The following is a 17,248-nucleotide window of genomic DNA, read 5'->3' as shown; positions in this document are numbered from 1 at the left end:
TTTTGGCGCAATTGGTGCTTTTACAGGACCAAACAAGATCTAAGTTTCAAACTTTGTGAAACTGAACCAAGACTGAGACACTATTTATAAAATTTGACCAATAAATAGACATTATTTATAAAACTGGACCAATAAGTAAACATTATTTATGAAACTATACCAATAAGTAGACATTATTTATCAAATGAAACCAATAATTAGGCATTATTTCTAAAACTAAACCAATAGGTGGAAACTATTTATGAAACTAGACTATACACTATTTATGAAACTGGACCAAAAATTAGACACTATTTATGGAAACATGACAACTAGGCACTGCAATATTAATGAAACTAGACCCAGTAACTAAGCACTATTTATGAAACATGACCAAGAACTATGCACTATTTATGAAAGTGAACCAATTAATAGTGTAGTACCGTTCAGTTTCATTAATAGTGTAGTACTGTTCAGTTTCATAAATAGTGTTCAATTTCATAAACAGTGTTTGTGATGGAAGGGTAGGTCCAGCGTGTCAGGCTATATATATAATATAATTTTTTTCATTAAAATTTAAGTTCTTTTGTCATTTTATTAAAATTTAAGGGGTTTTCATTAATATTTAATTTTTTTTCATTAAATAAAGTTATAGCATGAATTTTGGTTAAAATAAACTTAGTTTAAGCCCTTTTCATTTTAGGCCCATGCTAAAAAGAGAAAAAAACTAAGCTTTCCATCCACTATGGAAAATCATTTCCTTTAACATGAGAAAGCAAAATAAATTATTGGGTAAATTACATTTTACCCCCTCAAGTATAGGGTCAATTGCAACTTCATACAACATATTTAAAACATTTCAATTTCATACATTTAGTTATATTTCTTTTCAGTTTCATACATACTTTAAAAAATCTGTTAAATTAACCGTTAAGTGATGACGTGGCAAATATAGGGTCCACATTTGTGCTGACATGGATGCCAACTTTGCACCCTATGAATTAAAAATAATGAAAAAATGATTAGTTAATAAAAAAATCAATTTAGATTATAATTAAAAACTAAAAAAAAAATTGAAAAGAGGATCTAGGCAAAGCTTGCCATAATAACCCCATCTCTTCCTCGTGACACGCCCCGACCCTGATATTCCCTAAATACCAGGATAGACACGTGCTGGCCAACACCCGAGGGTGACGAAAGCCATTAATTGATACAAAAGCTAAGAATAAGAAGTAAATAAGGGTTATGAATTTAAAATACAATGAATTAATAATTTAGGAACGTATTCAGAGCATATAACTAACTAGAGTACTAAAAGAATTAATATAAAATTGAATAAATAAAAGGATGTGGGTTCTACACCGAGAAGACTCGAATAAGCCAATGCGAAAGTGTTGACGTCGGGATCGTATGCCTCGATTCTAAATCCTGAAAGGGGGCGCAAAACAAGGGTGAGTGGACTAAGTTCATATATATATACATAATACGAAAACAGTTATGAACATACTAACCCCCAGGTTTATAAATAATGAAAACTACTAGCATAATAAGTTATAGGTTTTCTGAAACTCTAGCATGCCATAAAACATCTCAACAGGTATAACGCATAAAAACATCATATAAATCATCGTGTGTATAGTCTCGTAAGCGCGGTGTGCTGCCAGTAAGATCATTGAATAATATTATAACTCTCGGCCCTATGCCAGCATCGTGGTCTCTACGCCCGTAGCCAAAGATTACCAACTCCTGGCCCAATGCCTGCTCCATGTCCCTCAACCTGTAGCTAGGGATTATTTCTCTCGGCCTAACTGCCAACACCAGATCCTCGCCCCAGGCGGCACAGTGTCTACTAGGTACGCACAAATAATTACGCCTCTAAAAAATAACCACTTCATAGTATAAAGTCATCCATCGTCTATACTATAAAGAGGGGTTTCAAAAACATGTTCTAGCATCCTATCGTCATCCATCAGATAGTCTACTAGTTCATGGTTTTTATAGAAAATACTATATATTAAAATATAGCTCAATATAGGCCGACAATTAATTCCTCACAAAAAACACGAGACGAAAATCAACATATTCAATAAACATGCTTAACATAAAATCAAAAACATAAACTCGTAAGGCATGCTATTCATTTATGCAATTGAACTATAAAATCATGTAATTTTAGAAGGGGTCCACTCATAGTACTTCTCCATCGAAAAGCCGCGCAATTAGCGAATATGCAAAAGTCACAATAATTGCCCCTAAACATAAAAATGGTATATTTAGTCAAACTCTACTCAAACGATTTAATTTGGGAAAACGAACATCGGAAACGGATTCAGGACGTCAAAATTAGCCTATGAGGGGTCTCGAACGAAAACTAAAAGTCAACCCGAAAGTCAAAGTCAACGGGTCAGTTAATTAAGTCAGACTAGGTCAACAGGTTTTGAACTTGGATCCGGATTAGGGCTTAGGTCCAAAACCCCAAGGGTTTAAAGATTGGGCTTAAAGCCCTTATCAGAAAATGGCCCAGGGGGCCCTATTTGATTTCAAACAAATTAAATAAAAGAAAATGGGTTTTGGGTTGGGATAGGTTTAGGGACAAAAAGGGTGGTTTGGGCTTGAGCCCAAACCCACACAACACATAACATACACCAACACACACACACATGCGTGCACAGCACACATGCACGGACACACACACAACACACACACACACACGTGCACCACACACATGTGCACCATACACACTCACACACGCTTACACACACACACACCACACACACACGCATGGACACACATACACAACACACACATGCACAGACACACACAGACACAATAACACACACACGCACAGCCCAACACACACACGCACGGCCCAACACACACACACACACACTCACTGAGCCCAAACAAGGTATGGCCCGCAAGCCAAATAACCAAAAAGGAGAACTGGGATGGTTCAAGTGTGGGCTAAGGCCAGTGGGTGGCCTAAAATGGCATGGTGTCGCCGGAAATAATGGAGAAGAACGTCGGAGCCTTCCCAGCTCCGGCCGACTGCAAACCACGACCCTAGACTCCGTTCTAGGTATCAAATTGAAGAGTGGGATAAGGGGAAGAGATTTATACCTTCTATTAGCCGTGAAATGGCCAGAGGTGAACGGAAAGCTCCTCGACACCCATGGTTTCGTCGGAATTTGGTGTGTTTTCCACCTGGCCGGTCTCGTTCCAAAACCTTGGAAATCACGAGTATAACATTTAATAAATCACACCCAAGCTTCAACTAGAATGAAAATAGATAAACCCGAAGCTTACCTAACCGGAGAAAATGAAGAAGCTCGTCGGAGGTTCTTAGGTTCACCGATCTTGCAAAGACGAGATGAAAAGAGAGAAAGATAAGGTTTTGATGGTGATGATGATTGTCTTCCTCATGCAGGTAAGCAATTGGTTGTGTGTATGTGTCTTGGTGAAAGAGGGAAAGAAGAAAGAGAGAAGGGAGAGAAGCAGAAACAGAAAGAAGAAGAATAAGGAGTCACGGGGGAAAGGGTGACAAAGAGAGAGAGAGAAATGAGGTTTGTTAGGGTGCTGCCACGTGGCAGTTTAAGGGGGTTTAGGAATCTAGATAAAGGGTCCAGATTTAGTCAAGCTAGGTGACCAAAATGAAATTTTAAAATAAAACTTTGGGAAATTATAAAATTACAAATAAATTTGGGGGTGGGATTTAACACCTCGACTTTATCCCATTTCCTATGTGCTTGTCTGCAACCAAGAATCAGCTTCTTCTGTCGCCGCCTCCTCCTTGATTCGACTCCATCCTTATTTGCTTGTTTGTCTCCAACAAGTCCATCAACGACATCCTTATCGGCTTTACCATCCCCAACGCTGAACCCATCTCTACTGACGACACGTTATTTCCCGTTTCTTCTCCCTCTTCGTCGACTTTTTCCGTCACAGACAATGTTGTCATGGCAGCCTTTTGCACTGCTATAACTTCTTGCACTGACAACGATCCCTCCTCGTTTAGCATCACCATCAATCACTGTCGTGGCGAGCCTTTCGTGACCTCATCGACCATGAATCGCACAGAGCTCTAGCACGAGAGCATCAAGGAATAGGGTTGTCCACATCCACCTCGTTGGACGAAATCAAGGTGTTGGGGCTGAACCGGGTGGAGCCTTGTTGCTAGATCTGCCTCTTGCCCTACTGAGTCGTATCGAGATCAAACTTGGGAGTGACAGAACGGACCCAGCTATGAGTGAGTTGTGAGATCGTGGGTTCTGGTGGTGGTGATTGGAAGCGTATATAAGTGTGAACTGATATAGAGGACTAGGTTATTGGGGACGACGGTAAAAAAAAAATTCCTTCACCAAGCTGCCCAGATCCTCTTTTCAAAATTTTAAGTTTTTAATTATAAAAAAAATATTTTTTATTAAATAATACTTTATTATTATTTTTTTATTCACATGGTGCAAAGTTGGCATCCGTGTTAGCACAAATGTGAACCCTACATTTGCCACGTCATCACACTTAACGGTAATTTGAAATGTTTTAAACATGTTGTATGAGGTCGCAATTGACCTCATACTTGAGGGGGTAAAATGGAATTTACCCAAAATTATTGTGTACTTTTTTTTCTTCTAACGATCTAACTACTCTTATTGATAGTAAAAATGTCCATCCCATCTAAAAACGTGAGAAGGTTAAACAGAAGAGAAGCAAGAAGTAAAAAAATGTTGAAATGAGGGTGTACACAGTGGCGAAGCCACGTGAGGACGAGGAGTGGCGATTGCCCCTCCCTTCGCCGAAAACACAACTGAAGCTGAGGTTTCACCCCTCCCCTCACCGGAAAACCCAGCCCCTCCATGTCTGTTTTGGCACCGATGAACTGGTTCTGTTGCGTGCAGTAGTAGACTGGGTTTTTTTTTTCTTTTTAAATCCAAGCCAAAACGATGTATTTTTGGTCCTGGTAAAAAAATAAAAATAAAAAATTTAAAGTCTGGCCCACGTGTCCCAAAGTCATGCCCTTCCATGTCTTATGTTTGTTTCAATGTTTGAAAAAAACAAAAAAAATATATATGTATTGGGGGGACCGCGTGGCGTGTCCCCCATTCCTTCACTCAGTCAGCCCGCGTGTCGTGCTTTACCATTCCAAATTTCTCCCTTCACTAATCAGAGACAGAGAGAGTGCAAAGCTACTCCCAAAATCCCAGCAACCTGAGCTTGCAGCCAACACCCAACACCCAACCCCAACGGAACGGAAAATAATTCCCCATTGGTTGATTTCTGTTGGCTTTTTGCTGCTAACACCAGCCACTCCAGCCGCTAAGCTGACTTCTAGCCTTTAATTTCAAAGGTAAATTTTTTAATTCCTAAATTTATAATCCCTAACCCTAATTAATTATTTAATACAAATTTTGTTTAATTAGTATCGAATCATATGGTAATGCACTAATATGGTTATTGGTTATTGATTATTTATATGATTCTATGATTATTGATTGACATGAAATTATGAAATTATTTTTTAGGATGAAAATTAAAATTTGAATTTTTGATTAGTTGTATTCATATGATTAGTTGAATGAATTTTTTATTTAATGAATAATTTATATGCTTATTGGTATTGATTAATTGAATTGTTGGTTGGGTTATTATGCATATTAGTATAGTCTACTCTAGGATTAAGAGTCTAAGAAAAATTTTTCTTTCCATTTTACAGTTACGTAATGGAACGATACTATAAGAAACAATGCTTAAATCCTCCTTCAAACATTTTGGGTAGTCCTTCTCCTTCAAATATTTCAAGTAGTCATCCTTCTCCTCCTTCAAATATTCCAAGAAGTCCTCCTTCGAATATTCCGAGTAGTTCACAACAAAGTGAGCCCACTGAGTTGGATGAAATATTGGCTAATCTTCATGCAGACCCTGGATATAGACGTCGAATGCTTGATTATCCACCTAATTATCGTGAAGCAATTCGTAAACACTATCTCCAAAATGATCCTTGTCAGCCTAGAGACCACATTATGCCAAGAAAAGTTAGCAACAAAAGATGTTTTATCATCGATTGGTTTGATAGGTTTAAGTGGTTGGAGTATAGTATATCAAAAGATGCTGCATTTTGTCGTTATTGCTATCTTTTCAAATGTGATTTCGATCAAATGGGTAGCACTAGAAGTGATGTCTTCACTGAGAAAGGGTTTACAAATTGGAGGAAAGGACCCAAAAATCTCCGAGCCCATGAGAGAGGTGTTGGAAGTCTTCATAATAAAGCTGTACAACAAGTTAGAGATTTGATGACACAAAAACAACACATTGAAACATTTGTGATTAAGCAAACCGATGAAGCTCGCAATAATTATAATACTTTATTTAGTGCTTCACTTAAGTGCACAAGATGGTTGTTGGAACAAGGTTTGCCTTTTCGTGGTCACGATGAATCATTGAAATCAAGCAATAGGGGTAATTATTTGGAGCTTATGCAATTTCTTTCCAAGCATAATGAGCAAGTTAGGAAGGTTGTGTTTGAGAATGCTCCCAAGAATCTTAAGTATACTTCTTCTGATATTCAAAATGATCTTGTCCGTGCTTGTGCCATTGAAACTATAAATGCAATCACTAAAGATATGGAAGGTGAATTTTTTTCTCTTTTGGTTGATGGATCACGTGATTCTTCAACTAAAGAGCAAATGGCGATGGTATTGCATTATGTGAACAAAAAGGAGAAGCAATTGAAAAGTTTTTTGGTGTGCAACATGTCTCCTCTACAACTAGTAGCTCGCTTGAAGAGGCTATTGAGAGATTCTTTGCTATAACAAATTTGAGTATGTCCAAGTTACGGGGACAAGGCTATGATGGAGCTAGTAATATGAAAGGTGAGCTAAATGGCCTTAAAACAAAGATTTTGAACAAGTATCCTCAAGCATTTTATGTTCATTGTTTTGCACACCAACTTCAACTAGCTCTTGTAGCCGTTACAAAGGGAACTGAGGGTGTTGCCATTTTCTTCAACAATGCTAGTATTTTGGTTAATACCATTGGATCATCGTGTAAGTGTTGTGATGCATTTAGAGAGAAACAACAAGAACAAATTAAGAAAGCTCTTGATATTGGTGATCTTGAAACGGGTAGAGGGTTAAATCAAGAGAGTAGTCTCATGTGTCCTTGTGATATACGTTGGAACTCACATTATGGTACTATAGTTAGTATTATTGTCATGTTTAAAGCCGTGGTGGAGGTGCTTGAATGGATTAAAGATGATACAAACCAAGACAATTTTGGTGAAACAAGTCAGTTATTCCATAACATACAAATTTTTGATTTTGTGTTTCACCTTTTTTTTTTATGAGACTCATATTGGGAGTTACAAATGAGTTATCACAAGCATTACAAAATAAAGATCAAGATATTGTGAATGCAATGGCGTTAGTGGAAGTATGCAAGCAAAGACTACAATCCTTGAGAGATGATGACTTTAGGGACTTACTTGATGATGTACAAAAGTTTTGTCAAGAGCATGATATTGTCGTTCCTAACATGGAGGATTTGCATTTTGTAGCTGGAAAATCAAGGCGTAAAGCTCCAAGACTCACAAACTTCCATTACTATTGTGTGGACCTCTATTTTCAAGTCCTTGATACACAATTAAAGCAATTGAATGATCGCTTCGATGAGGTAAACACCGAGTTGCTTCTTTGTATGGCATGTTTGATTCCGGTGAATAATTTTGCATCTTTTGACAAAGCAAAAATTGTTCGTCTAGCTCAACTTTATCCTCAAGATTTTGATCGTATGGACCTCATGAATCTTCCAATTCAACTTGATAATTACATTCACGATATGAAAATGCATAGTGAGTTTTCATCATTGAGAGGAATTGGTGATCTTGCAAAGGAGTTGGTGAAGACCGGGAGGTGTGCAAGCTACATATTAGTGTATAAGCTTCTTACATTGGCTTTGGTGTTACCAGTTGCAACCGCTTTGGTGGAGAGAGTTTTTTCTGCTATGAAGATTGTGAAAACACAATTGCGTAACAAAATGGGAGATCAATGGTTAAGTGATAGCAACAATTGTAATTTGTTTATATTGATAAATTATGGAAGACATTACTATATAAAATGATTTGGTTGTTGCTATTCTTTTGAACCTTGCACTCTTTTAACTTCGCCCCTACCCCCGTCAATTCCTGGCTTCGCCACTGAGTGTACATGAGAAGGTTTCTAACATTTCTATTTTAGATTATGTCATAACATTTAGAATTTATACGGAAAAAATAATTAAATTAAAAATAAATTAAAAGATCGAAAACCAAATTTTGTAGGGTTAATTTGTGATATGTGTAAATTATAATGTATTCAAATGAATATAATTTCAAAACTTCTTTATATTGTTCTTGGCAAAAAGTTCCGTAATTCATGGTCTTCTTTGGTATCCCAAATCAATTACATTCCCCATTGTCAAATCCACACTCCCATTCCCATTCTGTATTTGGACCGACCTGGATCCAGCTCTTAGGTGACATTACGTGATCCCAAACCCAAACGACCTGTATTATGACGTCGTTTGACCCTAACCTGTCTGTCCCCCCAATTTCTGGGCAAGCTTGCAGCAAACACATCGATTATGGAGGAACACACTCCTCACAATTTCGGGGATGAAATGATAGCTTCTCGATGACGTTCTTGTGGGCTATGGCTACGAAAATACTCAGGTAATTTAATATGACATAAATAACATTAATAATTTTCTCATCGGCATGACATGTTTATTTACTTAGAACATGTATATTTATTTAGAACCAGAGAATATGATAAATTGTTGAAGTCAATAATAATGATGAGAACTAATATATACAAGACCAACTACTCCGTCTAATGAATTAAGTCCTTGTTTTTTAAGGTATTGAATTACCCATCGTAACATAAAATATCGAGACTCACATATTTTTTTGATTTCGTATGCGTTAGTAAACAGACAGAAAGTTAGAAATCGGGATAATCACACATTCTAGGCGATTAAAAATGCAATTAGTTGAGTATCTATAACCTTTGGTGACAGGTTGGTTTCACTTTTCACAATATTCTAAAGGGTAAATTATATTTTACCCCCTTAGGTTTGGGATCGAGTGCAACCTCATACAACATTTTTAAAACATTTCAATTTCATAGATTTACTTATCATTTTATTTCAATTTAATACATCTGTTAAAAAATCCGTTAAGTGATGATGTGGCAAATATAGGATCCATATTTGTGCTGACGTGTCTGCCAAATTTGTGCCATGTGGCAATTTTTTTTTTTTTTTTGCATTTAAAATATAATAATTTACCCTATTATAAAAACAAAAGTTAAAAAAAACCCTAAAACCCATCTTCCCCGCAACCCAAACCCCCTCATCCCACCCCACCCCCACCTCCCCCGCAACCCACCCCACCCCATATTGCCTTTCATACATTTACTTATCATTTTATTTCAATTTCATACATATGTTAGAAAATCCATTAAGTGATGATGTGGCAAATATGAGATCCATATTTGTGCTGACGTGTCTGCCAAATTTGTGTCACGTGGCAAAAAAATAATTTTTTTTGCATTTAAAATATAATAATTTACCCTATTATTAAAAAAAGTTAAAAAAAAAAACCCTAAAACCCATCTTCCCCGCAACCCAAACCCCATCATCCCACCCCACCCCCACCTCCCCCGCAACCCACCCCACCCCACCCCACCCCATATTGCCTTTCTCTTAGATAACCTTTGAGCCTCTGAATTTCATCGCAAAGTGACTCTCTCTCGTCGGAAATTTATCCGACAACTTTGGTTAGCTTGGCGTTGCGAGCCAAGGCGTCGTCCCTTTGCTGCTGGATAAGAATACAATCTTCCTCCATCGCCACCGACTTCGATAGTAGGGCCTAGTGTGACTGGCGGAGGGACTCGAGCTCGGCGAGAAGGCCATCATTGGATTCGGAGGTTTCTGGATTGTTCGGCGCATTTGGGCCGTTGACCTAAGGTTGTCGAGGTCCAGATCTAAGGATCACTCAGGTGGGGTGGGGTGGGGGATTGCGGGGGAGGTGGGGGTGGGTTGGGATGGGGGGATTTGGGTTGTGGGGAAGGGGAACGGGTCAGGGATTAGGGTTTTTTTATTTTTATTTTTTTATAATAGGGTAAATTATTTATTTTAAATACATAAAAAAATATTTTTGCCATGTGACACAAATTTGGCAGCCACGTCAGCACAAATGTGGATCTCATATTTGCCACATCATCACTTAACAGATTTTCTAATGGATGTATGAAATTGAAATAAAATGATAAGTAAATGTATGAAATTGAAAAATTTTAAAGATATCGTATAAGATTGCAATCGACCCCAAACCTGAGGGGGTAAAATATAATTTACCCTATTCTAAATGGTTCCATGCTAGCTGAAATTACACATGCAACCAAGATATCACTCTAAAAAAAACTAAAAAGTAAACTTTTTGCTACTTCTGATGATTAAAATTTCTCGCTTTTACACCAGAGGAAACCTGAGCTTTGTACCAAAACTTAAGCAGAAGACAAATTTCCAAGCTAAAGTCTGAAATAACTTCTTATTTGAAGAGTAATTATTTAGAACTTTTGTTAACATCAGGAGGAGAAGTGTATAGCAATGAGAACGCTGAGAAACTTGTGCTAGTACTCGAATAGTACGGATGTTGTTGCACCGCCATAGCCAATGAGCTTCCTCCGTTGCTGCTGGTGATGTTATTTTCTTGTCCACCGTTTTCGGAAGAGCTGTTTCGGAGCATGTTAACTTTCATGCACTCCTCAATCTCTCCTGCCTTATTTCTTTGAGCATTGCCGCTACGTCCAGAGCCGGCCCTGAGAATTTGGGGGTCCTAGGCGAGTCTTCAAAATGGGGCCCTAGAGTTCTCTGACTCTTAACCATTTGTACATTGACATGTGTAAAAAAAAAAAACTAAATACATAAAAAGTCTATTTCTACATCAAATATCTTTAAAAAATTAATATTGAAAAAAGAAAGATATATAAACATTACTCAAATATTACTCGTCTTGCGTTTTTAGATGCAAATGCACTTATTAGGTTTACATAATCTAATTTTTCAACCAATTCAAACCGAAAGGGAAGTCCCTACCCAGTACGCCAAATTCCAATCATTTTTTTATTGTTACAATGTTACTTACAGCTAGGGAAAATACTAGAGTGAAGATGATAGTAATTTTCATATACGCGCATAGGCGGACGAGGCGGATTTGAATAATTTATTATATATTATATAAACTAATTAATTTGAACATTAAATAATGTCATTTTTCAAAAAGGTGAGTTTTAGCCTTTTAAGTACATAATAAAGATATATGTGGTGTGATCTTAAAATAAGGTAATAAAACCCCATAAAAATAAACATAAAGGTGATATTTAAGAGAGAAGCCAAAAAGTAAAAATAAGATGGTGGAGACTATTTAAAGAGGAGAAGACGTGCATCTATAAAAAAAAGATAGTGGGATCGTCTAAAGTAAAATCGTGCAATTAAAATGATGTTATGAATAGGGTTGTCTTCTTCTTCACACGAGGCCGACCTTGCAACAAAAGATTTCTAGATTCCGGCGTTTATATAAGCCCGCATAGCGCCCATCCCAGTCTAGACCTGCCTAGCTCCGTCTAAAAATTGGGGGGCCTTCCGAAGTGGGGGCCCTAGACGGGCGCCTACTCTGGCTACCCTTAGGGCCGGCCCCGTCTGGTATGGTTAGATCGATCGGTTGCTTCCCTGTTAGCACTTCTAGCACAACTACGCCGTAGCTGTACACATCACTTTTCTCTGTCATCTTCATCATGTATCCCAATTTCGTCAAATTGGTTAAGAAAATTGTTAACTTAGCTGATGTGGCATAAGGGCATTTGATTTTTGATTTGTCAAAGTTAATAATTTTCCACACCAAGTTGACAGAATGGGGAAACACGAGACACCAAATGATGACGGGGTAAAGTGAAGTCACAGTTGTTTTTAAGTTTTGGGCGCGCCGAGGGGGTTAGGGGGAACCAACTACTGTGTTGGACGATCAAGCAAAATCTCCTTCATCAACGAGCTTGGCAAGCCCGAAATCAGCAATGCAGGGCTCAAAGTCCGGACCAATGAGGACGTTATTGGCCTTGATGTCCCTGTGAACAATCGGAGAAACGCAACCATGGTGCAAGTAAGCCAAGCCTTGTGCAGCTCCCAACACAATCCGATATCTCAATTCTCATTCCAAGTTGTTACGTCTTCTTTTGTGAAGTAAACCGCCCAAGCTACCATTCAGCATGTACTCATACATTAGCATTCTAGTGTTGCATTCCAACAGCAACCCGAGAACCTAACAATGTTCTTGTGATGAATCGAACCAAGGGTTTTCTGTAAGAATAACATGCCAGATCATAGATATGCCAATAAATCACCAATACTACCAACAAACAATGTGAACAACATAACCATAAATCTCAGCATTAAACCAATCAAAACATACCTGCAGAACTTGAACTCGAAGAAGCCATAGCAGCTTCACCACCAGACAATCTTCTCCTCTTTAGCAAAACTAGAGAGCTCTTTGAACAATAGGTATTCAACACAATATGAGCCGTATCTTTGCAAGAGCAGTGATTGTGGTTATATACAGCATTAATCCAACACATTCTCCTATTAGAATTAGTGTTGGACTCTAAAACAGAAACCCTTTCGCACAATGAGTGCACAAGATCAATCCGAGAAGGATCCAAAACCTTTTCCCAAAGGAACACTAAAACCACTCATAATCCTACAAGAAATAGGATTTACACAAACACTTTATCAAGACTTTTCCATTCAAAATTCATTCAATATAATAGCTAATCCACAATCATGTTTTTATACTCATATTCCAACATTCTCCCACTTGAGTATAAAGACATAATGATTAACTAAATGAATCATGGAAGTGATCACTAAGTCCAGAATAAGGCTTCTAACCTCGTATACAACATTACCTATGCATATCAAAATATGGAACTCCAGGACTCTATCTGTACAATCTCAGACTTTATCCAAGAATCACAACATATCCAATTTTGCATTTTTGTAGTTATACGACAACAATCTCAGTAATGCCAAAATTCATTACTCCCACTCATTTAAACCAATTTCAACTCAATCACAGTTAAAATTTCAGCTTAAACGACAACCATCCATAACAGAACAATATACTAAACAGTTCCAAAGTATACTTCAGTAAAATCACAAACTGATTTACTAGCAAACTCAAACTATTTTATTGCAATGCTAACTATCTGAATCAATTAATCACAATACGGAAAAATTGAATTCATATAAATCAAAACCAAAAACAAACTGAAATACTAACTAAGACAAGATATTAGTATGCCATAACTAACTTAACTCAGGAAATCTCCTACCGCAGTAACATAAGCAACACTACAGTTCCAAAGCCATCTCAAATCTGGTCACAATTACTCCCACTTGTCAAAAGCTTCTAAAATTCCCATTCTAGTAACATGTGCTTTAAACACATTGTTTGGCAAAGCTTTAGTAAGAGGATCTGCAATCATCTTCTCTGTAGATAAATGTAGAATTTCTATCTCTCCTTTCTTCACCATTTCTCTAACTTTAAGAAACTTCACATCCATTAGTCTTGAAGCCGAAGTTCTCTTATTGTTCTTGGAGAAAAACACTGCAGCATTATTGTCACAAAACATCTTTAAAGGCCTTTTAACTGAGTCAACAATTCTCATCTCAGCTACAAAGTTTCTCAACCATACTGCCTGTTTCATTCCTTCAAAACACGCAACGAATTCAGCCTCCATTGTAGAAGTAGACACTATTGTTTGCTTAGCACTTTTCCAGGAGATAGCACCACCATTTAGCATAAAAATGTATCCCCCAGTTGATTTCCTCTCATCTACGTCCCCAGCAAGATCCGAATCTGTAAACCCAACCAATTCTAAGGAATCATCTCTGCCATAAACTAATTGATAAGCTTTTGTTCTCTGCATGTATCGTAATACTTTCTTTGCAGCCACCCAATGAGATTCTCCTGGATTTGATTGAAACCTTCCTAACATTCCAACAATGAATGCTAAGTCAGGCCTCGTACAAATATTAGCATACATAATGCTTCCAACTAATGAGGCATAAGGCTTCAACTTCATCAATTCGACCTCATTCTCATTCTTGGGACATTGATCTCTAGAAAACTTGTCACCTTTATTAACTGGAACATCTGCCTTATTGCATTTCTCCATATTAAATCTGTTCAATACCCTTTCAATGTATCCCTTTTGAGACAGCCCCAGAAGCTTTCTTTTCCTGTCTCTTATTATCTCAATCCCCAGAACATAATGTGCTTCCCCTAAATCCTTCATTTCAAAATTGGTACTCAGAACAGTCTTCGTTTCTCGAAGTAATTGCATATCGGAACTTGCAAGCAGAATATCATCAACGTATAGGACCAGAAAAATGAACTTTGATCCTTTGTGTTTTAAATATATGCAATCATCCATCTTGTTCTCAACAAAACCATGAGCAGTAACTACCTGATCAAATTTGAGGAACCACTGCCTAGATGCTTGTTTAAGTCCATAAATTGACTTGTTTAGCTTGCAGACCATATTATCTTTCCCCCTTTCAGAAAATCCAGGAGGTTGGACCATGTATATGTCTTCCTCTAAATCACCATTCAAAAAGGCGGTTTTAACATCCATCTGGTGTAGCTCCAGATCAAAATGAGATGTCAAAGCCATGATGATCCTCATAGAATCTTTGGAAGAAACAGGTGAAAACGTGTCATTGTAATCAATCCCTTCTCTCTGAGTAAAGCCTTTGGCTACTAACCGAGCCTTGTATCTCTCTATGCTCCCTGCAGCATCCCTTTTAGTTTTGTAGACCCACTTGCAACCTATTGGTTTAGCATTTGAATTGGAGTTCACAAGGGTCCATACTTTGTTCTTGGCCATGGAATCTAGCTCTTCCATCATTGCTTTCTTCCATAATGCAGCTTGAGAACATTGAATTGCTTGTTGATAAGTGGCTGGATCATCTATATCACCTATGTCAAATTCTGCCTCCTGGAGATAGACATAATCGGCTGAAATTGCAGGTTTCTTGGCTCTACTTGATTTCCTCAGATTCAATTGATCATTTACTGGACATGTATCTTTCTCAATGGGAGAACTTGGAGCACTTAGGGGTATATTTCGTGTAGAAAAGGTATCTCCATGTTCATTTTGTATTTCAGCAACTATTTCATGTGTCATCTCTTCATCAAGATCTTCTTCCTCTGTCTGATTTCTAGGCAACACTGAAATATGGTTGTAGGCCATTGGAACCGAGCCAACGAGTTGTTCTGATTCTTCAAACTCAAAAGTGTCATGCACTAAGTCTGATACATCTTGGTCTTCTAAGAAAACTGCATTGTGAGTCTCTTGAATTCTTGTCTGTGCTCGAGGACAATAAAACTTGAAACCCTTCGATTTCTCTGAATATCCCACAAAGTAGCATGAATTGGTTCTAGAATCGAGCTTCCTTTCATTTGGGTTGTAAAACCTAGCTTCTGCTTTGCAACCCCACACATGAAAATGATGAAAACTTGGTGTTCTGCCAGTCCATAGCTCAAAAGGTGTTTTTGGCACTGATTTTGTAGGCACTCGGTTCAACACATAGTTTGATGTCCTCAATGCTTCTCCCCACAGAAAACCAGGCAGCTTAGATCTTGAAATGAGACTTCTAACCATTCCCATCAAGGTTCGGTTTCTTCTCTCAGCCATTCCATTCTGTTGGGGTGTTCCCGGAGTAGTATACTGGGCCACAATACCTTGCTGCTCAAGAAACCGTGCAAAATGACCCTTTTGTTGTCCTGCTTCTGTGTGCCTGCCAAAGTATTCCCCTCCTCTATATGATCTAACAATCTTAATCACTAGGTTTAGTTGTTTTTCTACCTCACATTTAAAAATTTTGAAACACTCAAGAACTGCTGACTTTTCTTTTATTAGAAATATGTAACCATGTCTGGAGAAATCATCTATAAAACTCACAAAGTATGAATTTCCACAAATAGTTTTGATAGGAAAAGGTCCACAAACATCGGTGTGTATAATCTCAAGCAAATTTTTACTTCTATTGGCATCCATTTTCCTAAAGTTGGTGGTTTTACCCTTCATACAGTCAATGCATTCAGATGCATTATGAAAATCTAAAGCAGGTATGAAATTTAATTTTGATAATTGCATGATCCTGTCCTTCGAAATATGTCCTAGTCTTTTATGCCACAACATATAAGAGTTGTCAAAATTTTGCATTCTTTTGGCAGTCGTATTTAAAACACTTAACTCATTGTCCAACAATGCGCACTGCATTTTCCATAACTGATCATGCAAAACTGCTTTTCCTATCAAGGCTCCCCTACGAAAAAATTTGATGCATTCTTTATCACCTATGAAAATAACACCTTCAGCTACTAACTTAGATGCAGAGATTAAACTTCTTCTCATTGCAGGCACATATAAAGCATTGGACAGTTCCAACACAAATTCAGAAGCCAATTTTAGTTTCACTTTCCCTATCAATTCAACTACAACTCTGTTTCCTTCACCAACAAAAACGTTATAATCATTTGTTTGTTTTTGTTTTTCAAAACCATGCAGTGAATTGGTTATATGCACAGATGCACCAGTATCAAACCACCAGGAATTTGCCGGAATTTCAATGAGATTTGATTCCTCACAGACATATACATTAGTTCTACCTTTAGCCCTAAGCCATTCTTTGAATATTTCACAATCTTTTCTATAATGACCTTTAGTTTTGCAATGATGACACCTAACCTTTTCAATGTTTTTAGTTTTAACTTTAAGATTATTAGATTTAGAGGAATGGGAATTCTTAGCAGACACAAAAGATTTATCAGGATGTTTGAATTGAGGAGATTTACCAGAATTTGCATTGAGATCCCTCCTTTTAGAAGTCTGCACAAAATTGATGGTCTCAGCTTCCTTTCCTTTGTCTTGCTTCTGTCGATTTTCCTCTTGAACACATTGAGATATCAGTTCATCCACTGTCCATGACTTATCTTGAGTGTTGTAAGAGACTTTTAATTGACTGAACTTCAAAGGAAACGCTTGCAGAATCATGAACACTAGCTGCTTTTCACAAATATTCATGTCTAATGAATTAAGCTTCTCAGCCGCATCGGTCATCCTCATAATGTGATCTCTGACTGAACCACCACCTTCAAATTTGTAAGTTGTGA

General features: G+C 37.6%; 1 protein-coding gene across 1 annotated transcript; it reads left to right on the top strand.

Annotated features, from left to right (window-relative positions):
- The first annotated feature begins 5,696 nt into the window (after positions 1-5,696).
- On the top strand, positions 5,697-8,091 carry LOC114825131 (uncharacterized). Its single transcript, XM_070821869.1, has 3 exons — positions 5,697-6,603; positions 6,693-7,259; positions 7,529-8,091. Exons 1-3 carry the CDS (start codon positions 5,697-5,699, stop codon positions 8,089-8,091), a joined length of 2,037 nt encoding a protein of 678 aa, XP_070677970.1.
- Positions 8,092-17,248: the final 9,157 nt, after the last annotated feature.

This window comes from Malus domestica, chromosome 05 (genome assembly GCF_042453785.1).
Source record: "Malus domestica chromosome 05, GDT2T_hap1".
NCBI classification, from domain to species: Eukaryota; Viridiplantae; Streptophyta; class Magnoliopsida; order Rosales; family Rosaceae; genus Malus; species Malus domestica.
The sequence above is the reverse complement of the archived record's forward strand: the minus strand, read 5'-3'. Positions and strand labels throughout refer to the sequence as shown.

Coding starts and splice junctions, on each gene's coding strand:
- LOC114825131 (XM_070821869.1), top strand. CDS start 5,697: ATGGAACGATACTATAAGAAACAATGCTTAAATCCTCCTTCAAACATT. Junction 6,604..6,692: donor AATCACTAAAGATATGGAAG/GTGAATTTTTTT, acceptor GTGAACAAAAAG/GAGAAGCAATTGAAAAGTTT. Junction 7,260..7,528: donor AGACAATTTTGGTGAAACAA/GTCAGTTATTCC, acceptor TGCATTTTGTAG/CTGGAAAATCAAGGCGTAAA.